The sequence below is a fragment of the Anas platyrhynchos genome, chromosome Z (genome assembly GCF_047663525.1).
Source record: "Anas platyrhynchos isolate ZD024472 breed Pekin duck chromosome Z, IASCAAS_PekinDuck_T2T, whole genome shotgun sequence".
NCBI classification, from domain to species: Eukaryota; Metazoa; Chordata; class Aves; order Anseriformes; family Anatidae; genus Anas; species Anas platyrhynchos.
The window spans coordinates 36,143,861-36,169,342 of NC_092621.1; the positions used below are offsets into that span (position 1 = coordinate 36,143,861).

Consider the following 25,482-nt stretch of genomic DNA (forward strand, 5'->3'; position numbering starts at 1 on the left):
TCTTTGCTGGACAGATTCATATATGGTTTTCTGATATTTTAAATTAGAGTCTGAAATCATAGTAGTGTATTACACAGAATAGTTTAGTTACTTGGGATTATATCAACAGTGAAATGTTTCTAAGCTTTTCTGGGCTAAAACTGCTAATTAATAAATGACAGGAAAAAAAAGGAGGGTGGGAGGGAAGAGAAAGAAGAGAAAAGGAAGAGAACAAAATTAACTATTATGCCCGTAGCCATGTTTCTTCCTCTTATGGGTCATTTTTTACTATTGGACAAAATCTTCTTATGAAGTATTACTATGAGAAATTCAAATTCCTGGGGATATCAAATGAATATCACTGAATATGAGCTATAATATCCAATAGAGCCCAAACACTTAAGACTCTTTTTTTTCTATTACCTGTAAAAAATATCATAATTTCTGGCAAGTATGTTATCCATAATTGATAAAGCCCAAAGAGAAAAAGACAACTGAGATTTTCAAAATGTTTTCATTTAGACTGATGATCTGCAGGCTTTTAATATATTTTGAAGTTAATATTGCTTGGCAATGTAATTAAATACGTCTTTCTTGATTCACTCAGTCTGAATGCTAATTTTGATTTAGCCCTGAAGGGATCAGTTCAGGAAAAAGTTATGCACCTTTTGCAATATTTGTAGGCTATCTTAGGAAAGTGTGGAATGCTGCACAAACAAGTAGAGTCACAACGACTCCTTATCTGTTTATTTTAACCCTCCAAGCAAACTCTGCTCTCATCTCTTCACCAATAAAATATGGAATTCACTTAAAGTGGATGGTAGTTCCATTGCGCTGGAACATGAAATGATTGTTTTAAGTGTATGCTAGCTTCCTTAAGTAAAAGTAAATTTTCTGGTACAATATTTCTGTGAAGAAAAAAAAAAAAAACAAACAACAACAACAAAAAAAAACAAACAAGAAAATCTAATAGAATTTTGGAAATAAGGCTTAGTGTCTGGTTTCATTACCTACCAAAGTAATCACATACAAGGATTTGCATGTGCACAGAGCTCTACATGGTAACTTTTGCAGATCCACTGTGTGTCAGTGAATAGTCCGTGGCTTTCACGTACAATTTTGTATATGAAGTTTTAGTGTTCCATATTATATAATTATGAGTAGGAAACTGCAAAGCCTTGGCCAATTACAGCTCTTTGGGTAGAACTTGCTCTCCAAGAACAACTCTCATTGATAGAGACATAGCTCTCCCTAGCTATCTCATTGATAGATAGTGATAGCTGTCACCCTCTTGTGTGGCAGCACAATAGGTTGGAAATTATATCACTAGGAACAAATGACCAAATCATTTAATGTATTTTTGGTCCTCTGATCTCTGCTTACCATGAAAGAGTTTGAATTAGTGTATGTGTTGGGAGGGGAAGAGCTGTGGAAATCATTGGGTGTCTGTATGATTTTTTCTTTCTTCTGTTTTTTCTTGAATTCCTGTTTTACCTATGTAAGTCCAAGGCTACTCTCATTTCACAAAGGACATTCCAGATGTCCAAAGAGTGTTTCTAAAAGCAAAGAATCTCACTTATAGCTGTGGATGAAATGGAAATGTCAACTTGCCTTGGGTTATCCATATTAACCTTAATGTTCTTGATGTTGATTCCTAGTACAAGTCTTGTTCCAAATGAGCAAGTGTCCACATTATAAGGACCGGCACTATGAGCAAATGATCTTAATCAAGAGATCAAAGCTTTGTTGGCTGTAGAGAAGGAATTACGTTCTTTCTCTAGCAGGAGGTATTTCTATACAAGGCCATGTGCTAGGGGTGTACGTGCTTGATTTTATAGTTTAAAAGAATTAGAAAGTAGTTTATGGCTCTAAAAACAAAAACAAAATACGCAACAAAAATATGTAAAAATCAGCTTTATAGTATGCAACTGTTTCTTACTGTTTGAGAGCACTTTCTGTTATTAGTTAAAAGAATGAATGTCATATAAAATCCAAGGATGACAACACATTTCTAGTTTCTAGTGAAGAGCTGTTTAAAACTCTCTTTTAAGAAACTGGCAATGGCACTATGCAACTTACCTTATTCTGTGCTTCTGTCAACCAAAAGGCATGATAGTAGACAGCTTTGTAGTACTATCTCAGAGAAAACAGAAGTCATAATTATTGAATTCCTTTAAAGTCTAATCCAACCAATAGAGAGATTATGAACAAATTTGAAGTTAGCTTTTAATTCTTCAGTGGAACAGTAACAGTATGCAAAGCACACATACAGATAATGTATTAAAAAAATTATGTCAGGTTTTCTATTGTAGAATGTGTATTTTATTATTATTATTATTTACAGTGTAAGAAGTTGAATATTTACTTTAGAGAAGCTGGAATGTGCCTTAATTTGAGTGTTCTTTAAAGAATTGTTTCTCATACTTTTTTTTTTTTTCCTTGCAGTAGGCAAATAGTTGGCATAAATCAGACTTGTGCTCTCAAGACTATGTTCAAATGTCTGTGCTTGTGGAATGTGCTAAATCACAGTCTGCAGTTAGAAAATAGGTGGTGCCATGATGTCCCACAAGGTATTTGCACCTTGGTCCAGAATGTAATGAAAGAGTGATGCACTGAAGCTGATTAGTGCATTAATTATTTGGCATTGTTGCTGAAACTCTTAAAACAGTGTTGGTTGATACCAGTGGCAGAAACAGTTTTTATAATATGAATCTTTATAGACTTAAAAAGATTCAAAATAGACCTCAGAAAACTGGCATTAATTTTATTTGATTAGTGATGTGTGAAGGCTTTTTATAGTTATCCTTTCCCTCATTTGTTGACTGCAAGCTGGAAAAAAGTACACAACCTGTAAAATGTGGATCCAAAGCCACACCTTCCCTAAACATAGTGATTTAGGTTTATATTTTTTTAGAGAATACAGTGGAGGGTAGCACCTGTGTTCAGGTCCACTAAAGCTGAAAGCAAATCACTAAAATCTGGGCGTTCTTGGAAGCATGATTTCAGTCTATACTCTGCTGTGATTTGCACCAAGGTAACCAGGATATATTTACCATAAACACTGGAGGTCCTTTATTTCTTTTTGACTCTTTTAAACAAATCTTTAACTTCACATACATTTTGCATGCACTAGGCTTTCTAAAGTTTGAAAGATTATATTAAAATAGGTAAAATGTACTTAAACATTTATACAAGATAGCAAATAAGTAATCTGACTACTTGTAACTCCTCATCTTTGTTAAAAAAAATAAAAATAAAATCCAATTTCATAACATGTAGGGGCCAGAACCTATAGTGGACTGTGCACTGCTCATGTTCTCACCTTCATATTTCCTCTCGTTATACAAGGATGAATAAAAATCACTTGTCGAGCAATTTTAGAATAACTATTAATTCTATTTACATAATGCCAAAGACACCTTGAGAAATTCTAGGGCAAATGACAAAATTCAAAATGAAGTACCTAGAAATGACTACTAGGGCACAGTATAATTTCTAAAGTATGTCTTAAAAGGACCATACATTCAAGCCTGAGAAAGTTATTTAATATCTAGAATAGAAGTCTCTTTGTAGGTCTTATAGTGGCCTTCTAGTCTTTAAAGGGAGCCTACAGAAAAGATGAAGATGAACTCTTTGTCACGGAGTGTAGTGACAGGACAAGGGATAATGGCTTTAGACTAAAAGAGATTAGATTAGGTTTAGATTAGATAAAAGGAGGGAATTCTTTACTGAGGGTGGTGAGGCACTGGAACAGGTGGCCCAGAGAAGCTGTGGATGCTCCATTCCCAGAAGTGTTTAAGGCCAGTCTGGATGGGGTTTTGGGCAACCTGGTGGGAGGTGTCCCTGCCCATGGCAGGGAGTTGGAACTGGATAGTCTGTAAGGTCCCTTTCAACTCAAGCAATTCTATGATTCTATAAATACATTTATATATATATATATTTAAAGAAGGCCAACAGCATCCTGGCTTGTATCAGAAACAGTGTGACCAGCAGGGCTAGGGAGGTGATCATCCCCCTGTACTCGGCTCTGGTGAGGCCGCACCTCGAGTACTGTGTTCAGTTTTGGGCCCCTCGCTACAAGAAGGACATCGAGGTGCTTGAGCGGGTCCAAAGAAGGGCGACGAAGCCGGTGAGGGGCCTGGAGAACAAGTCCTACGAGGAGCGGCTGAGGGAGCTGGGCTTGTTCAGCCTGGAGAAGAGGAGGCTCAGGGGCGACCTTATTGCTCTGTATAAGTACATTAAAGGAGGCTGTAGAGAGGTGGGGGTTGGCCTGTTCTCCCATGTGCCTGGTGACAAGACGAGGGGGAATGGGCTAAAGTTACGCCAGGGGAGTTTTAGGTTGGATGTTAGGAAGAATTTCTTTACTGAAAGGGTTGTTAGGCACTGGAACGGGCTGCCCAGGGAGGTGGTGGAGTCACCATCCCTGGAAGTCTTCAAAAGATGTTTAGATGTAGAGCTTAGGGATATGGTTTAGTGGGGACTGTTAGTGTTAGGTTAGAGGTTGGACTCGATGATCTTGAGGTCTCTTTCAACCTAGAAATTCTGTGATTCTGTGATATTTATATTTTAATTTCTGGTCAAGAAATGGAAAAAGGTCGTGAAGCATTTATACACATAGCTAGCAGTCTAATCCAGTGTTCATGACAGCAGCAAACTTTGCAACCTGGAGATCAGCTATCAATATGATTGGGAGTGTCTGGGTATCTTCTAATGTATTTCAAAGAGGAATTAATTAGTTCTCAAAGGTAAATTCTTGCCTTCCTTCCTGATGTGAGGTCTGTTCTTCATTGATAGGAGTCACACTGAAAGCTACTGCTGACCTCATCTTTCTTGCTCCTTGTTTTTAACTACATGTATTTAGGCAGGATTTGCCATACTAGGCAAAATCAGTAGCCAGTTTGGCTGAGGGTCCATCTGTCTGCGTTCAATAGACTGCAGCTATGCAGGCTGGAATACAGTCAACAGTGTGCCTAGTCCTCAATGAATATCATGATCCTGAAACCTGTCCCTGACTCCTTCTGTACACCTTATTCTAGAACTACAGATATTTTCCTTGCAGGATATCTAGCTTAATTTGACTTCCAGAGATTTTTTAGCCTCAGTGACATCTTGTGGTTATAATATGTTCACTTTTCACATTTTAAAGGAAAGGTTTTTGTTTGTTTGCTTGCTTTTTTTTTTTTTTTTTTTTTTTTCTCCTCATGTTTTAGGAATTCTACTTTGCTATGGAGCTAAGCTGTACTTATTGATATGGAGCAGTATAATTGCTCCCTCCCTATGAGCAAGTTGATTGAAAATTCTTAAAATCTTACATCAAAATATGATATGGGGTTGTATAGTGAGGTTTAGCCTATGGTAAAATAGCAATGAACTGTGGTAAGAAATTAACTTGAATGTATACAAAAATGGACATGAGCTAGGGCTCACTATGGTTAGACATGGCTTTTTAAATCTCAGAAAAGAGGGTATTGATGGCTTTCTCATCAGATTCCAGTTGCATCCCAACCAGTAGCACTGAACTTCTCTGACTCCTGAAATGATACTTAAGAAGACTACACATGATACACAGCTTATCAATAGGTTTCAAGGGTGGGATCAACCTGTTTACACACACACACAGACACACATATATATTATCTTGAAGATATTTCTGTTCCATCCTAGCAGTTTCTAACTTTTCTGTCCACATTTATCTTGATATTGTACAGAAGCTGATGTAACTGCAGTGATAATCTGTTCAAATACCATCTGACTGGCATTTTCTGCCTCTTTTGTCCTAAAAACAAACAAACAAACAAAACAAATCAAAAAGTTAAAGTTTTGAAATAATTTATGCTTCAGTTGTTTGTTTATTAAGCATCAGACACATGAGTATTAATCATGAAAGAGAGGTAGATTCGCTTTATAGTTAAGCTGCTGAGCAAATGTCCAGTTCAGAGCTTGCTTTTCACAGCTTATCTCAGGATCACATACGTAAAGTTATTGCTGTTAATCTAAAACGGAGAGATCAAATTTTTCCAAATGTTTTTCCAGCAAGTCCATCATGTACCTGCAGAATCCCATAATGGTCTGCTTCACCCTGTCAGGATATGATGTGTATTACTGTTGGTTACTGCTTACATCTTGCACAGAACACCTAGTGATAACAAGATTTCTATTTTATTTTATCATTGCACTTTAAAACTGATATGTGACGTGTTTCTTAGTGTCAAAGGAGAGGCTTGTTAAGACCGACTAAACTTTTCAGGTTGCTTTGCCTTTATGAGCATGTAAGCCATTCTCTGATCATTGCTAAGAAGAAAAGTAGTTTGGTTATCTGTGCATGCCACTGGTGAATGTAAATGTTTTTACTATGCATACACTGTATATGTTATGTTAAGAAGAAGATATTCTGTGCTGGCAATTTTTCCATTGAACAATTGACTGCTTTCCACCAAGAAGGCTTGACAGCCCAGGCTTCTCAAAGATTTTGGGCCCAATACTGCTTTCACCCAACTGCAGTTCAAATGTAACTCCAAAAATTTGGTCAATTTTTTCTGTCAGGAAAGAAGAGTTCTCGTGGGCTTAATTTTCAAAAATGTGGATTGTTTATGCAGCCTTTTGACTTGAGAAATTGTGGGTGGTCTGCTCCCCTATACCTCAGACTGATGTATGAATTGGAGTTCAGTATTGGGATAGAGCAAGCTGAAATAAAGTAAAATAAATATAAATAATAAATAACTGTTGAAACTGAATACTTTATCTCACTAATCATTTAGTTTTTCAAAAACTGTCAAAAGATGATGGTTCATAGAATGCCTTGGAGTTTATAAATAATTTCTGAGATTTTTGAGGGGTGCAAAATGGAAAAGATCAGGTTATACACTTGAAAAAGTCTTACTCTTCTTTAAAACAAATGAAGCCATTTCTTCCTCATGAGGGGGAGTGGAGGGACAGGCACCGACCTATTCTCCTTAGTCACGAGTAATAGGACCCATGGTAATGGTGTCAAGCTGAGGTGGGGGAGGTTTAGGCTAGACATCAGGAAAAGGTTCTTCACCTAGAGGTTGGTCCCACATTGGAACAGGCTCCCCAGGGAAGTAGTCACTGCACCAAGCCTGTTGGAATTTAAGAAACGTTTGGACTGTGCACTTAGTCACATGGTCTAAAATTTTGGGTAGGCCTGTGTGGTGCCAGGAGTTGGACTTGATGATCCTTATGGGTCCATTCCAACTTGGGATATTCTATGATTCTGTGATTCCATGGCTGTAATGAGCAGACAAGTAATAAGGTAAATAGTTTTGCTTTTATCAAGAATTGTTCTATCTTCTTTAAAGAAAATAGTAAAATACAATGAAAGAACAATCCTTCCAAAATTGCTGCCATTATATTTACACAAAATCAGTACATCAGAAAGGAACAAGATCAATCAATCAAAAACAAACAGATAAACCCTACATGCTGGAATTTATACTGATTTGTTTCCTTTAATAATTTCTATATTTTTCTAAGCTAGGTAGGTAGAAACGGGCTGCATATATATATATTTTAAATGAATATATATATTTTTTAAATTTCCTACATGTAAGTCCAAAGAAATTCAACTCATATTATAGGACAAAACATGTTATCTAGGAAATAGACACTCTGAAAATGATCAACAGGTCAGAGCTGATATTATTATCCAATAGTACAGTGGCCAAAAGGTTTAATACAGCCCTTGGGGTTATAAAAAATGAAAAGTAACTAGTAGAGTATAGCTTATATTACCAACATATCTGGCACAGATGCAAGTATTGGTGATAGTTTTCTTGCATCCATAATTCATGCAGGATGCTAAACTGTAGTAAACCCCAAAAAGAGCCAAATGAGTGATTAAGGAAACACTCAGAGAATCAAGTCTATTATTAGCTTCACCATCTTTATCTTTATCTTTATCTATCTTTATCTTTATCTTTATCTTTATCTTTATCTTTATCTTTATCTTTATCTTTATCTTTATCTTTATCTTTATCTTTAACTTTATCTTTATCTTTATCTTTATCTTTATCTTTATCTTTATCTTTATCTATCTTTATCTTATCTTTATCTTTATCTTTATCTTTATCTTTATCTTTATCTTTATCTTTATCTTTAATCTTTATCTTTATCTTTTTATTTATTTATTTATTTGTATGGGTTTTCATCCTTTTAAGGATATATCATGGCTTGATCACAAACTATAAATATCCACAAGGAAGAAAAATATTGATAATTAGGCTGTAGTTCAAATCAGTTCAAATCAGTCCTATGGCTCACCTTGCACAATAAATTAGTATAGATGACCACACTGGTACCTTTTGCCTCCTTATATATATATATATATATATGTATATATATATATATATATATATATATATATATATATATATATATATATATATATATATATATGTATATATGTATATATATATTTGAATAGAATTTTAAATACTGTGTTAATGAAGTAGCCAGCTTTCAGGTATTGTAGGATGTTACAGTAAAAGTAGGTTGTGGCTCCTGCATGCAGTTTATTACCAGATATAAAATCAGAGTTTCACAGCAAGAACTGCAGTGAGAGTGGTGTCCAAACAAATTATTGACTGTGATGTATTTGGTGCTCTGTACCAAATAGTGAGTGAAATTAGCTCAGAAATATTTTTGGCCTGGAGACTTATGTCTTTGAAGTGATGCAATAGTTGCAGACAAGGTTTTCTTTAGGTAAAATAATAGATACTTTGCTAAAATTTCAGTAACATGAAAAGCTATGGAAATATAATCTGATGGCAGTTTACCAGTTTCTGAACTGAACAAATGAAACAATTGTATTACATTGCTTATTGTTATCACTTTTTTTTAATCATACCTTAGAATTCAAAGGGTTTAGATATTTACTTTCTTCATTTTCATTGCCTGTTGTTATAAATCTGTCTGTTAGATTGTAAGCCATAAAGGACTGGACTTTGCTCTAAAATAGAGCCAAAGAAGCTGGTTAATAGAAATCATTGGTATGTTTGGTACTGCAGAGGAGGTCTGCAGATGAAAATCCACTTTAGAGGGAAAAAATCTGTTCTGATTTGATTACAATTAATCTCACTAAGGGTGAGAGCATCATGAACAAAAGTTCATGGTACTGAAAAGTTGCTTAAGAGGCAAATTAGACTGTTTTTCTTATGAGATAAGATTAATAAGAAATACTTAATAAAATCCAAAAGTCATATCACTAAAACATTGTGACCAAATGTGAGAATTATCATTATTTGTTTTGGAATGAATACCAAACTTCAGGGAAGAGTTTTCCAGGTATGATATAAGTACACAAAAATAATAAAAAATTCCTTGCTTCTATGCCAGCATGATATTTTAATGGAGAGGGGAAAAAAGCACCAAAATATGCAAACAAATACTTGAGCCAAGTCTGAGAGTGCCATTCTATTGCAGCAGAAAATAGTTTCTAGAGCTGGAATGTGTAACCACCCAACAACTCCTGTATCAATAAATCATTTCCCATGCCACTTCATCTTCTAGTAAGGGGGTAAAATCTCTGTGCTACAGTGTTGAAGTCTGCATTACAAATGGTCATTTACAGTTCAACAAGAATGTGAATCTGTTCTTCCACAGCTGCTTCCATAACATATTTAAATCACTGTGTTTTGTTCCCATTCCCTTTTCTGAGAGATTCAATGAGAAGGGTTGGGGCAGTGGAAGGAGGTGACAGGATTTTGCTACTACCTGTCTTTTCTTCCAGCACTTGAGCAGAGACCAACAGCTGCAGGTGCAGGATGCAGAACAGGATTCATCTTAATAGGTAACATATTTTAAACATATTTTAATTTTTCATTCCCTGAGATGTTGAAGCACTTTTCCTGAAATAATTCTAACTTGGTCTATATTAAAAGGATACTAGCAAGTAACTTTGAGGCCTGCTGTTTTCTGTTGACTAGCTTGGGTTTATATCTTATCTTACATCACATACTACATTCACAAGCCAAGGGAATTGCATTTCTCACACTATTATTATCTCTTTTACTAAATGGTAATAGATAACTAGCAGAGGTTGTTCTGGATCTGCCCTGAATTGATGTACCTCTTATTGTAGGCATGACCACATATTTTGGCAGCATTGTTGACTTCCACTTCTGGGCCTTCCTTATTTGGGTAAAGGAAATTTTGGGGGGAGGGGTGGGAAAAAAAAAAAAAAAAAAAAAAAGATAGGTCCTTGAAACAGCATAGCCTTACTTATATGCAGACTGAAACTAAATTCATTGCATTGTGTGTGACTGCTTCAAATACAGAGGCTTGTAAGGAGGAGATGAGGTGCTAAGGGAGTCAGAAATAACTTCTGCATCTGTCTGCCTCTTCCACAAATGTTACATATCTTAATAATTAAAGTATCTCCTGCATATCCACAGGGAACAGTGGATGGTGAGTGATTCAGGAAGGTCTTTAAACACTCTATGACAATTTCAACAACTTTTTATTGTTATTAATCCTACATCTTGTATAGCTTGTTAAGCCTCACCCAGAAAGCCTCACCCAACAGAGTTTATATGTGTTATTATACTTTGGAATGTTAAGTGTTTTAGATGCAGTCTCTGTTGGGAGCTCTTATAAAAAGAACAGGTTTTCTTCCATGTAACTAGCATGCATTCAAACACACACAAAAATAACCTACCAACCAAAAACAAAACCAAACCAAAAAAACAACAACAAAAAACCCCAAACAAGCAAAACAAAACAAAAACACACAAAAAACACCATCCCACACCAAAAGCACAACTCTCCCCCAAAATTTGCACTACATTTTTTAATATTTTAGCTGTGTGTGATGTTGTTTCTACAAGCTAAGCAAAATGTTGTCACTTTCTGAGTCTAGGTTTTAAACAAGCCAAAATCTAGAGATTAAGTATTCAAAACACGTAAATGTTTCACCTGGTTAGTTACATCCTTTAGTTCAATCTGTCTCCTTCACCTGTGCTCTGCTTCTGATAAACTGTGGATTTGAATATAAAGATAAAATCACAGATAAATGTATACTACTGTACAGATATGTTTTTTTGCTGTTTATTCAAAATACTACTAATATTTAAATGTGCATATAAATCCTTGCTCTTTTCCTATGTTGATTCTTGAATTTTTGTGTCATTTTTTTTGCTAATTTCCTATATTCTCTTATTTATAAGGGGACTGGTTTTGAAGACTCTAAAAGAGCACCTTTGGTATTTTGCTGGCACATTGTCTCCAAGACAGATGAAAATGAGAAGCAGAGAAGGTAGAGTTAAAAAGTGATTATCAGCTCAGACGCCAACAGGTGGAATCCAGTTTATGCACACACATAGCCAAAAAAAAATGGTAGCTTTTTTTGTTTTAGGGTATTAAAACTGTTGACGAGAAAGAAGGAGAGGAGAGGAGAGGAGAGGAGAGGAGAGGAGAGGAGAGGAGAGGAGAGGAGAGGAGAGGAGAGGAGAGGAGAGGAGAGGAGAGGAGAGGAGAGGAGAGGAGAGGAGAGGAGAGGAGAGGAGAGGAGAGGAGAGGAGAGGAGAGGAGAGGAGAGGAGAGGAGAGGAGAGGAGAGGAGAGGAGAGGAGAGGAGAGGAGAGGAGAGGAGAGGAGAGGAGAGGAGAGGAGAGGAGATTCTTCACTTTTCTTATCAGTGATAGTACAGCATATTTCTAAAGGTAGAATCTCTCAGTTTCACTGTGAGGGATGCAACTATGCAGTCAAAACTACATATTCTAAGGAAAACAAATGACTTCAAAAATTTTAGCTCAGTAACAAATTTCACATTTCAGACTGATGTTTTATTCAGAGGTATAAAATATTATTTCCACTGGTTATTAGATATTTAACATCTGAGTTTCAAGTCAAAATTGTGCTAGTTATTAACTCTAAAGAAAATTTGTTACTGCTATTTATTAATAATTAATATTAATTTTCTGATTAATTGATTAATATTAATCAATTAAAAATATTAATTGATTTTGAATACCATGTAATTAAAGAACAAAATAAATCTGAAGATATTACTACATACTATGTACTGCATCTACACTGTGCCTGAAATAATGGTGTATACCTATGGAATTGAAACAGGCAAGCAAGCTGAAAATTGCTGTATGTCAGTGGCAAACAGTGTATGAAAAAAAAAGTGCAAATTTTATACATGCTTTTTCTCATATTCTTTGAGAAGTGTTGGGGCTTTTCACTGTCTACAATGACCAGCAGTTGACATATAGGGAAAAAAGGGTCTACTATCTCTGTAAGACACCTGGGGACTCCCACATTCAGAATACTCCAAACACCCAAGCAAGACCAAAGTATCAACAACTGCCTATGTTTACAAAAAGAATTGTGTACATACAGTATGATCTGTTTGCTCATTAATGTTAGTTCTATTTATGCAAGCAGATTTATTTCTAAAAGGAAACTGTGACTCCCTGAATAGAAATGTGCCAATTTTGTAGGTTCTGAGCTACTAAAAAGCATGTGCCTCTGGAATTAATGCTGAAAGAGTCATGGACATGGACATGAAGGAGTCATGGGACATTGGGATTGTAGTGCAGAGAAAGAGTTGGGCCAAATGTACAAACCAAATGTGCAATTCTAAGAAAAACTTACAAAAATGCCTGAAGTTTCAGATTTTTAATTTTACGTCAATCATGTACTATTGTATGTACTACATTTGACATACAAGCATTCACTATGCTTGCTTGGAGGCTGTGTCTGAATTTAGAGCTGCAAATCTCTGTTTAAAAATGCATTGCCAATTCTGTGGGAAATAAAGTTACATAGGAAACAGAGACATAAAAGAATCCTGTTGCTGAGAGGAAAAAGTTAGGTTTTCAGAGAGCGTATTCTGCCTGCATTCTAAATGTGAAGAAAACATATCCTTGATAATAAAGTTATTTGCATTTTTCCAACTAATGCTGAAAATTATTTCAGAATTTTTAATCCATCTCTCTCTCTTTTTTTTTTTTTTTTTTTTTTTCTGGAAATGAAGTCATTGCTTACAAAGTCTCCTTATTTGCATTCCCTCCCTAAGCATGAAGCTTTGGTCTTTTCTTAAATCTTAAAATATCTTAAATCTTCCTAAGTCTTCTCAGATCCCTGGGTTGATGACAGGGTAAGTTTGATATTTTGTGCCTGGCAATGTTCACAAAAGAACGGGGAGCATATATCTGTATGTCCTGTTAAGTTCTTCTGTGGTTAAAAATACCTTTACCATTATCTTCATGTCCAACAATTAGAGACAACACTTTCAGAAATTCCCTTATTTCCCCTATTATTAACACATAACTCGATGGTTCTTCTTGCCTTATTTATTTATTTACTTTTTCCAGATACAACTGTAAGAAGAATAATGTTATAGTTGTTGTTATATCAGTTTGAGACAACAATGGTACACTTGCAATATCAAAGTATAAAATCACCTGTGGCAGGAAAGCCAGTGTGAAGACAGAGAATTCAGAGTCACCATCCCCGGAGGTCTTTAAAAGATGTTTAGATGTTGAACTTAGCGATATGGTTAGTGGAGGACTTGTTAGTCAGAGGTTGGACGTGATGATCTTGAGGTCTCTTCCAACCTAAACAATTCTGTGACTCTGTAATTCATAAAATTTATATGCTAATATCTCACAGTTTGTAATATAAATATTAAGACTTGTCAATATAGATTTTCCAGACAATTAATATGTAGCTTGGTATTGCCTTGAACCCTTAGGCCTTTCAGACAGTTGTAAATGCCAGGAAATATCCTCTTCATTTCTTAAAAGATAAGCATATTTTGCAACATGAAACTTGTATACAGCTCATTCCTGACAAATTGGATGTCATGTTTTGTTCAGCCAAATTGTGTTTCTTGGATCATGCAACATTTATGACATATTTTAGACCACACTACGTCATGCACTCCAAACGGGAGTCTTAACCTCTGTAATTACATGTTAATAAAAACAAGAACTGCAGAATGTTTACATCTTTACCCAGTCATATGTCTTTAGAAAGAAAACAAAAATTTCAGAAGTTCATCTGTCATGCATATTCGTAGATTATCCCTGGGGGTACTTGAATAAGCAAGCACTTTTCAGTTTAAGCTACTGTACTTTATGTAGCTATACTTGAAAGGGCATTTCTAAAATGTTAAGCATCACACTTCTGTTTGTTGTGTAAGTAACAGGTTATAGAATGTTATCAGATGAAATAGGTTATAAATCTCCAAGTGAAAGAGCTGTTAGGATTTCACGTTCAGGTCTAAATGTTAAAACCTACATGCCTTCACTGCACAGGGCAAAGACTTTCTCAACAATGGCTGACATAATGCATAAAAGATGAAGAGAGATGTGGCAGTCTTTAGTCCATGCACATGCTGCTTCATCAACATATAGTTTTATTTAGGATTCCCATATGATTTATTTGGCTCTTCAATGAGGTGTGCATTTTCCAGGGATAATCCAAGTATGTAAATACTTGTGCCCAGATGCTATGGGAACATTCAGATAGGCTTGTGGTGGGAGCTTTAGAAATGTGTCTAATAATAATACATTTTCTTGTGGTTTCGCAAGAGACTTATAGGAGCTGCCACAAATCTTTCACAAGCTGCCAACACAAATTCAGCCAGGTTGATATTCTCGTTTGATTGCCACCACTTACATTTTGGCTGTTCAATTAGCAGATTGTAGAGTTGCAGGTACGAGCCAATGCCTTCAAGAGAAGGCTTGAGGGCATTCCAGAAAGTTGTATGAAGGGGTTCTGATCCCCCAGGCCTTTACTCCAGGTGAGAAGTGTCTCAGCACAGCAGTGCATTTGGAGTAATGTTATACACTCACAAGCATAGTGTTGCAAGCATGTCAAAGAGAGCAGACCAGGTGGGGGCCGAACCCTGGACCCTGTGCCTGCATGACTCACTGTGCCTACTTGCCTTGTGCTTGCCACTGCACCCCATCCTGGACAGCATGTCCTCTTCCTGCATTCCCCATCCCTGCCTGCCTGGCCCATCCCTATCAGCCTGTATCCCTGTCAGACTGCCCAATACCTTCCCCATCCCTACCAGCCTGCATCCCTCTTAGCCTGCCCCATACTTGCTTGCCTGCCCCATCCCCATCAGCCTGCCCTATCGCTATCAGACTGCCCTATCCTTATTAGCCAGCATCCCTATTAGCCTGTTCAATACCTGCTTGCCTGCCCCATCTCTATCATCCTGTCCCATCCCTATCAGACTTCCCCATCCCTACTGGCTAGCCCAATACCTGCTTGCCTGCCCCGTCCCTATCAGCCTTCCCCATCTCTGCCTGCCTGCCCCATCCCTGTCAGCCTGTATCCCTATTAGCCTTCCCTATCTCTGCCTGCCTCGTTCCTGCCGTCTGCCCCATCCCTGCCTACCTGCCCCATCCCTGTCAGCCCATATCCCTATCAGCCTGCCCAATACCTGCTTGCCTGCCTCATCCCTATCAGCCTGCCCCATCTCTGCCTGCCCCATCCCTGCCTGTGCGCCCCACGCCTCAGCACGGCCGCACCCCCGCCTGCGCTCCCTGCCTCCCCCTGCGCTGCCCGCTCCGTCCGAGCCCCGGGGGAGCCCCGGGGGAGGCGGCGGCTGGCGGGGGCGGACCGGCGGCGGCGGCGGCTGCTCCCCGCCTCCCTCCCCGCCGCCCGGCAGCGGGGGGCCGCGCCCCCGCGCACCTCCCTGCCCTGCGGGGCCCGGAGGCGCCGCGCACCCCGCGCCGCTCGCAGAGGCGCGCAGGGGCGGCCGCCGGGCGGGCAAGGAGCGGCGGAGCGGGGCGGCCCCCCCGGTGCACCGCGCCGGAGCGCCGCGGGAGGAGGAGGAGGAGGAGGAGGAGGAGGAGGAGGAGGAGGAAGGAGGATGGCCGCGGCGGCGGGGCAGCGCCGGGGCACCGCGCTGCTGGCCCTCGCCCTGGGGCTCCTCGCCGCCGCCGCGCAGGTAAGGAGGAAGCTGGCGGGGCGGGGGCGGCCGCCTCCTCGCGGGGAAGGTGGTAGTGGTCGTGGGGGGCAGCGCCGGGACGGGGACCCCCACCCCGCGGGAGCCGGAGCTCCGCACCTGCGGCCGCAGGAATGCTCCCGGTGCCGGGGAGCGCGGCCCCCCCCGGGACTGCAGGTAGCTTCCGCAGCCCCCTGATCCCTGCGGGGGGCTAGGGCAGGAGCTGGCGCATATCTGTGCGAGCCGGGGGCCGGCGGGAGGCTGGTGTTACAGCCCCCCAGCGGGAGGATGGGATGGGTCGTCGTAGGAAAAGTGAGCGGTGCTGCTAACCCTCGCCGAGCGCCGGGAAGTGAGGTTCTCAGCCTCCTTCGGGCTGTGTCGGGGGGGTACTCTCCAAGATGCAGAGCAGCTCTGAGAGTCCGTCCCCCCCCGCCCCGCCTGCGTTTCTCCAGCGGCTGTTTCGTTCGGAGCAGATAGTGGAGCTGGGCCGTGTCGCTGCATTTCCCTCGAGTGTAATTTACATCCTCTAACATGCTCCACAGGTAGTTTGCTTTACTTAGTCATCTATGTGCTATTGCCCAGCTTTTATTTCAACGACTGTAGCCAAGGGTAAAAAAAAATAATAAAAAAATAGCCTCTCTTATGGTGCCCCATCCAGCCCTCTGGAGACAATAAAAGAACGCACTTTCAGCTTTGTATGTGCCCTAAAGAAAAGCAAGTGTGAACATGGCTCTCCTAAATCATTCCCATTTGTTTTTGTTCTTAAAGTTTTAAGATGAGTTTTAAGTAAGTAATAGCATATTTGCAGTAAAGATGATGATGTGTTTGTATTTAGGGCATTAGCTTAATTTAACCCTCTCAAGAAAACAAAATTCTGTGTAACATCGGGCTGCTGCTGAATGGGACATTTCTGATCTTCCCTTGTGCTCCTGACCATGTATTTTCTCCTCCCTTGGACCTGTGTGGCAACTGCAGAACTGTGAGCTCGTTAGTCTAGTGATCCTGAGTAAACTTAATTTCATTTGATAGAAAAGCTTTTATGCCAGATCACATTGCCTTCTGTAGCTGCATCAAGCCTGTGCAAAGGAGATGATTCGGCAGCCTGCAACAGGGGCAGTGGGTGGCGAGGAGTGATGTCAGTTTGCACCTGCAGGCATGCAGTCAGAACAGGATGGTGACTTTCTCAATGGACAAGATGTGGGCAAAAAGCTAGAGGGTGTGCTGGTAGCACTGTGTGCCTCAGAAGTGCACAGGCTGGCACATGGAAGCCAATTCCTAATGTGCTCTGCTATATGCATTTCTGACGGAGGCTACTAGTGCCATAATAGCCATGGTCCTCCAATGGAAACCTCATCTGCCACATCCTTTTCCCCTGTCACCAGCTCTGCTCCCAGGACTGAAGCTGAGCTAATCTCCCCTGGCACTCAGCTCTGTCCCTGCTTACCCTGGCCCTGTGCACCTGCTTGTCCTCTTTCTTGCAAGCAGCTCCTCTTCATGGAGAACTAAAATATCTCCTGACTTCTTGTTTACATGCAAATACAGAATATTCAGGCTTACTTTTGAAAAGGTGTGGAGCCAGTGAGATGCAGTGCAGAGGTCTGAGAGCTGGTACAGAAAGGCAGTTAAGTTTCCTTTGGCTTTTATGTTGGATACTGAATTGCATGAACATTTTACAGTTATTGAGATAGTGTTACTCTTGAAATAGCAGCTTGGCGCTGCCTCCTGCCTCTCATCTCAAATTTACACAGTGATAGCATGAATAAAATCAGTTTTCCTCATGGGCAGTGTTTCCTATGGCCAAAACCATAATCAGCCCAGCAAGCCTCCTGTTGTTTTTCTAGTGTTTGTAATGCGAGATAGTTGACTACATGGGGGTTAAAGTTATGCTTTGCTAAGCACCCATAGGTATGTGGATGTATCACAGAGAAAGATACTCAGAATGGTTGTAACTCTGTAACACTGTATAGTACTAATCTAAATTTTAGACCAAATTAGAATGAAAAAATGAATATTCTTAGTATGACCATGAATTTAGGTTCTGGATGATATTGGTGTACCCTATTATGATAAAGAGGAGCATAGGTAATAATACATTGCATTTCTTTTTGAGGGAGAGGAAAACTGGGTCTTTAAATTGTGTGGTGTTTTTATTGCTATTTTGTAAACCCTTCATGATTAAAGGACCCAAACTGGGTCCTTTAATTAACAATAAATAACATACAGTAACAATTACAGGTCCAAATTCTATTTTCATGTTGTATTTTGGAATCAAGTGCTAAAATTCTGGAGATGACCTGTGTTCATGCTGCATCCTCAGTTCAACATTTCCTGTGGAATTTCAATTTCCTCATCCCTTCCCATAGCTTTGACTAGGAATGGCTACAACCAACTCTCAGATTCTTAGAGCGATTCTTCTCATGGTGAATTTCATTTTTAATTTCCTGTTGCAATCATATTGAAGAGATTAGAGTAGATAACCCAACAGAAGAACATGAAATTACTTTTTAATTGCCTTTAGATGTATTAGTTATTGTAGAAGACTCAGCTTTTAGCTCTGCTTCTGAGTTCATGTATGAACTTCATGGATGTAAGCATTTTCACATCTGTTTTAAGGACTGACTAGCTACAAGTAGGTTTAGGTCTGGAAGTGACATAGACTGTTGGAAGATTGAATTTTCACGTTTGTCTCTGTACTTTGTGTGCCTCATATTTGCTATATCCTATCTTATTTTCATATTCAAGCAGTGTGGCTGTTATATGCTTCTCCCCTTTTCATATCCACAGCATGTATTATAGGGTGGGAGGGAAAGAAGTGGGGGTATTGTGTGTATTAGCAAATTGTTCATATGGAGAAGAAGGTACCCTTCTAAAGCACCTGCTGTAGAATCATAGAATCATGGAGCCATTTAGGTTGGAGACAACCTAAAGGAGTGTACAACTTTTTCTTATTTTGAATAAAGACCAAAACAAAGCTGTTAAAATATTGTAAAAATATTAATATACCTTTAATCTGTATATTAAAAAATAAAAATAAAAAAATATATATCATTTTACAGTTAGAAGTTAAATTTATTCAGTCTGAGAGCATTTTAATTGAAACTGTGGGCAAGAAAGAGATGAAGACAAAATCTTAGAATACAAGTATTAATACAAGTATTAATTATTACATGCTTCAACTAGTCAGCCAGCACTGAAATAACACCATGGCCCTACTTGTTTCATGTAAAATCTTCTTGAGAACATTCTGAAACTATCAAAATAATATTTGTAGTGTGCTTTTATGGATTTTGGTAGTATTATTCCTCTCCTCTCCTCTCCTCTCCTCTCCTCTCCTCTCCTCTCCTCTCCTCTCCTCTCCTCTCCTCTCCTCTCCTCTCCTCTCCTCTCCTCTCCTCTCCTCTCCTCTCCTCTCCTCTCCTCTCCTCTCCTCTCCTCTCCTCTCCTCTCCTCTCCTCTCCTCTCCTCTCCTCTCCTCTCCTCTCCTCTCCTCTCCTCTCCTCTCCTCTCCTCTCCTCTCCTCTCCTCTCCTCTCCTCTCCTCTCCTCTCCTCTCCTCTCTCTCTCTCTCTCTCTCTCTTTTTTTTTATATATATATTTTTTCTGTTTTAAACATCATATTTCATTTCAAATTGTAAGACTCGATTTGCCCTTCTGATTAAAATCACAGAACAACAGATTGATTGAGGTTGGAACAGACCTCTACAGCCCATCTGGTGCAACATCCTTCTCAGGCAGGGCCACCTGGAGCATATTGCCCAGACAACCATGTCCAGACAACCTCTGAAGATCTCCAAGGAGGGAGTCTTCACAGCTTTTCAGGGCAATCTCTTTCAGTGCTCAGTCACCTGTGAAGTAAAAAATTGCTTCCTGATGCTCAGAAGGAACCTCCTGTGTTTCATATTGTGCCCAATGCCTCTTGTCTTGTCACTGGGCACCACTGAAAGGAGCCTATCTTCATCTTCTTTATATATTCCCTTCAGGTGTTTGTGCACATTGATGTGCACAGCCCACCTGAGCCTTCTTTTCCCCAGGCTGAACAGTCCCAGCTCTCTTGGTCTTTCATCATAGGAGAGATGCTCCAGACACTTTGACATGTTTGTGGCCCTCTACTGGACTCTCCCCACTATATCCATTTTTCTCCCAGGGAACCTAGCGTTGGACACAGTAATCCAGGTGTGGCCACACCAGCGCTGAGATCACCTCCCTTGACTTGCTGACAGTACTTTACCTGATGCTGCTTAGGATACTATTCACCTTCTTTGCCAAAAGGGTGCTTTGCTTGGTTATAGACAACTTGTTTTCTCACAGGACTCCCAGGTCCTTTTCTGCCAAATTGCCTTTTCTGCAAAGCTTACTTAAATATTTGGTGAAGAGAAGACTTTGGGCTAACTTTTTACCACTCAGGGTATCTGATTAAAACCAAGTATTAGGAAAATTTCATTCAAAATTGTAGAGCTGTTTCTGAAAATGTAGAGTATGGGGAAATATTTGCTATTTAAAACAGTTCTAATGGTCTTTCTTTCACAAAGGCCATAAGGCCCCTTAGCTTCTTTATGGAGAAGGGTTTAAAATTTAGCAGGAGAAAGGCCTTGCACTGAAGATATCTATTGCTCATACTGTGAAAAAGAGACTAAATATGTTAATGTTATAGGTCTCTGAGCCTGCAGGTCAACTGAGATCTAAGGTACAAGCATTTTCACACATTTTCACAGGCTGTATGTGAATATGTACATATATCAAAAAAGAAGTTACTTCCTCTTCTGGTTGCATGAGCCAAACTGAAATTATGCATAGACTGAATAATTTCAGATTCTACATCTGAATCCTACTGTCATGTTTTCATCTGTACATGTGCAAAGTGGGGTGAATGAGGGAGCTGTGCAATTCAAATGGAGGTCAAGCACCAGCTACAACAGATCAAGAAGCAAACATGTGGAATGGGAATGTTAGCATGTCTGCTTGTAGAGATTCAAGCATATCAAGTCTTATGATCTCTGAAGATATTCTTCATTGCTCTCTTATGTAACCCCAATAACCATCTCTTCTGTATTAGCTTTTGCCCCCTCAGTGTGAACAGAAAAAAAGGAATAAAACTCTGCTATTATGATGTCTATATGGTTTGAAATTCTATCTTATTCCTATTTTTTACAGCTGTGTGCCAATTTTCATCAAGTTAAAGAAAATTCCCCCTTTTGTGAGTATTTCAAGCAAAACTGGGTTGATAATGCAATCATACAGTTAGGTAGAGACATGGAAAATTCATAATTAATGACTGCAGAACTGATTCATGAAAATATCCTTAAAAAAACAGAGGCATAATTTTTGATAATTTAGCTTTCATTACCAATTTTGTGTTACAGTCTTGTGTCCTGAAAACTACTTCTCTTAATAAAAATGCAACCTGTGCATTAAAATGAAGTTCTGTTCCCTGTTTAGAAGTTCACATTGTGTGCAAAAAGTGAATACAACTAGGACTTTATGGAAACATCCAAGCACGTAAATTATTGCTTATAGCTGCCCCAGAGACTGAGGAATTCTCAGTGATTATCAGATAAGCCTGCAGTAGGAGTTCTAAAAATCTTGGTTAGAAATTGTATCTTTACCTTACATCTTTATCTTGCTTAACATGAAAAAGCAAAAAATGAGGAGCCCAGATATCCTTTTAATCTTCTTTCACTGCAATCCACACTCCAATATATTTACTTTCCAGTGTCTTCTTTCAAAATATATATATATATATTTCTACAATGTATGCCTCTCCTGTAAAAAAAAATATGATCAAAACTGATGAATTCTGTTAATGGGATAATGTATGGTGAGTAGACCATCAAATCTTTAGCTGGATTTAGTAAATCAAATATTCCCTGTATGCTTCTGTTCCCATATCATCTCATGTACATGAGTACATCTTTTCTGAACATGAGCCAGCAATATGCCCAGGTGACCAGTAAGGCTAATGGAATCCTGCCTTGTATCAGAAACAGAGCAGGCCAGCAGGGCTAGAGAAGTGATTATCCCCTTGTAAGGGGTACTGGTGAGACTGCACCTTGAGTGCTGTGTTCAGTTTTGGGTCCCTCACCACAAGGAAGACATTGATTTGTTTGAGTGTGTGAAGAGACAAATAATGAAGCTTGTGAAGAGGCTAGAAAACAAGACATATTAGGAGCAGCTGAGGGAACTGGGGCTATTTTGTCTAGAGGTTGAGGGGAGACCTCATCGCTCTCTACCTGAAAGGAGGTTGCAGAAAGGACAGTGTCAGTCTCTTTTCTCAAGTCATTGGACATGAGGAAATGACATTGAGTTGCATCAGGAGAGACTTAGATTAGATGTCAGGAAGAATTTCCTCATGGAAAAGGTGGTTAGACGTTGGAAAGATCTGATCAGTGAAGTGGTGGGGTTGCCATCCTTGGAGGTATTTAAAGGATGTGTGGACGTGGCAATAAGGGGATTGGTTTAGGGGTGGACTTCGTAGTGTTACGTTTATGGTTGTACTTGATGATCATAAGGGTCTTTTACAACTTAACTGATTCTATGATATTATGATTCCATAATCTTATTATAGTGTACCATGAGGCTCTTTTCATGCCAAACATGCAGTTGTGTCCCAGGTGTAAACAACACATTTCTCTTTCAGTAAGCAATGTAACTGCAATGCAACATGTCCTTTACAAGAGCTGGTGAATAACACCATGTACATCTGAGTCATGCCCCTATTAAATTTAATTAAACTCTTTAGACCCTTTGCAGTCTCAAAGGTATGTATTTTGTGTACTTTTTGAGAGAAATGTGTAGTCAGCATAATTGTTGGACATGTACGTGCAAAGAAAGTTACCAAGAAATGGAGAAATCGAATGAAAAGAGACAGTTCAGGGTCTTTCAGAAATATATTATGTGGAGCTTAATATATATATATATATTATGTGTGTGTATTTGTAATAAATTAAAAATAAAATAAATTTATAATTTATAATTATAAATAATTATAAATAATTTATATTTATAACAAATTTATTATATATAAAAATATAATAAATTTATAAATTTATTTAATATAAAATATTAAAATAAATTTATTAGGTTCCAGTGTATGCATTTATATTCATATATGTTCCAATATAAAGTGGTTACCTTGGAATAAATTATGGGAGGAATGGATGACTGGTATTATTTGACACACGGATACACTTTCTAAAAACAGGAGAAAAAGGAAGAAGGACAAAAAGATCACATAATTTGGAATAAACATACAGGGAAAATCAGATCATAACGATGCATTCTTCCAGATAACAGAAAACATGGTACTTTAACCATGTTATTCTACTGAATTTACAAGAGCAATATGATATGCCTTGCTAATACAGAAGTTCAACACTTCTGTGTAAATGGAGTGGGTGATTTAGCAGAATTGTCTCATCTAAGACAATAATGCCCATCACAGGAATTAAACAAAGTCTATTCTTGCATCTTTGCTTCAGTTTGCTCATAGTCCTACATGGCTAGGTGCCATGAATAACGACTGCATTACATCAGTCCCAGATATGGCTTGTGAAGCATTGTTTGATATTGTTACTTTTGACTCAAACAAATGTTTCCAGAATTTTCATCTGTACATGTATATATATATTTTAAACTGACTGCATATGTGTCAGTCTTTCAATAATGAATTTAATAGTGGAAGAGCGAATTTGTACAAAACTGCCAGTAATTTTTTCATTTAGTTTTGTTTTGATTTACAGATTAAACAGGCACATGTATTGCATTGAACTGAAAGTCCTGTTTGTGGATTTTGACTTAGTTATAATATCTCTGCTCTCCATGTAGCTCAGGTGAGCTACAGAAACCCATTTTTCTTTTCTTATGACTGCACGTTTCTGTTGAGAGCTGATACAAAGGAAATAATTCATATATAAGAACGTGCTACTATGTAACTATAATAGCCAAAAAACTAGTCCTGTGTGGCTGCATTTGTGTGTGTGTGTGTGTGTGATTTTTTCTGTTGTTTTTCAGAGGAAATAGAAAGGAGCCAGACACATCTTGACTTATGCTGACTCCCAGAAATGATTGACCAGTTGCTTTGCATCATGCTTCACAGCCATGAAGAATGTCTTTTTTTTTTTTTTTTTTTTTTTCCTTTCTTTTTTGCCATGTCTTGACTGACCTAAGTTTAAATAGGGAAGGGGAAATGAAGAGAGGGAAATCTGCCTGATGACTGATGAACAGAGGAATGACACTTCAGACTTTCTGTTGAATTTCAAAAAACTTGATGTTTAGGCTTTTAGATTTTGCAGTTGTCTGGAGAATTAAGGCAGCAGCAGAGGTCAGTACTGTAAGTCTAAGTGACAATTTTGCTTAATTAATGCTTTGAAAATGGCACATTTGTAAACTACTTTTTATTTTTTTTCCCCCCCCATGGAAAACATGACATCTTCAATGCAATAGTGTGAGAAATGCAATTTATGCATTTATGGCAATTATTGCAATTTACCATGGTAAACTCATGCACAGAGTGGAGCATGGGAACATTTTGAAATGGAACCAGTTAGATCTTTTTTTCAGAAGTTTTATTAGAAAGTTATCATTTTTTGATATCCGAAATACCTGACATTTTAGACATCTGTAGGTTTCAATAAGAAAAAGCTGTCTTTACAAAACCTCTCATGAGAGAGTTATGCCTATGTAAAACCAGAAATCAATTTCCAGATATTTTTTTGCTTTTGCCACCTTAGTTCCATGTTGCTTTTGTTATTCTCTTGCCCTTTTTGGCATTCTCTTGCCATGTCTGTTCTCCTGCTGAAAAATGTCTTGAGTGTTTGTAACACTGATTGTAGGTGATCCCAGTGAACCTAGGATATCAGCCATATGAACCAACTTACACAGGTGTGTTTGCAGATTTGGAGACTGTCTGAACAGTCCATAGAAGGCAACAAGACCTATACATTTGGTATGTTCTTCCCCATTGACTTTTAATTCTAACCTTTAACTTGCAGATAATGGCACCGGATATTGCATGCAAAGGATGAGTACTGTCACTGAAGCATAATGCTTCACCTGTGATTTGAATAGTGGCTTTTCAATTTCTGCTTAGTGGAAGACTGCTGTTAAGAGGTAAACTCTTGAAATCCACTTGGAGTTAAATAAAGTACCTAGGAGTTTCTGTGCTGTACTGCAATGATTAATCAAAAGCAGCGTTTACTCTGGAAGTGAGTCATTTTCAAACCTTGAATGTAACCTCTTCAACATTTTTTTTTCTATTTTATATTACTTTATAGAGAAGTTTTCAAGTTATTAAAATAATATTTAATGATTTGTCTACAAATACATTTTTGCAGAAACTATTGTGCTTAGGGTTAACATCTATGAGAAGCTGAATTATTATGAAGCATTTCAGAAGATTAAAGAGTAGTTGCCAGATGGATCAGAACTTTTGGCTTTCATAGGAATATTCATGTTGCTATTTAGGTTCATACTGAAGTTCATTTTATAAGCAAGTGAGCTCAGCATTTGCTTTTTAAATTCCATATTTTTATGTTGTGTAGTTGCATAAATGCCTAAGCATTTTCATTTGCTAACAAAATGT

The 25,482-nt window shown here is 38.5% G+C and overlaps 1 protein-coding gene across 5 annotated transcripts in view; it reads left to right on the plus strand.

Annotated features, from left to right (window-relative positions):
• Nucleotides 1–15,758: 15,758 nt before the first annotated feature.
• The window catches only part of ADAMTSL1 (ADAMTS like 1), a 487,860-nt gene continuing 478,136 nt past the window's right edge, over nt 15,759–25,482 (plus strand). For all 5 annotated transcript variants that reach the window (XM_072030863.1, XM_038170180.2, XM_072030865.1 and 2 more), the window contains exon 1: nt 15,759–15,909. In XM_072030863.1, coding sequence (XP_071886964.1) covers nt 15,832–15,909 — 78 coding nt within the window. In that variant the 5' untranslated portion in view covers nt 15,759–15,831. The remainder of the gene's footprint in view (nt 15,910–25,482) is intronic.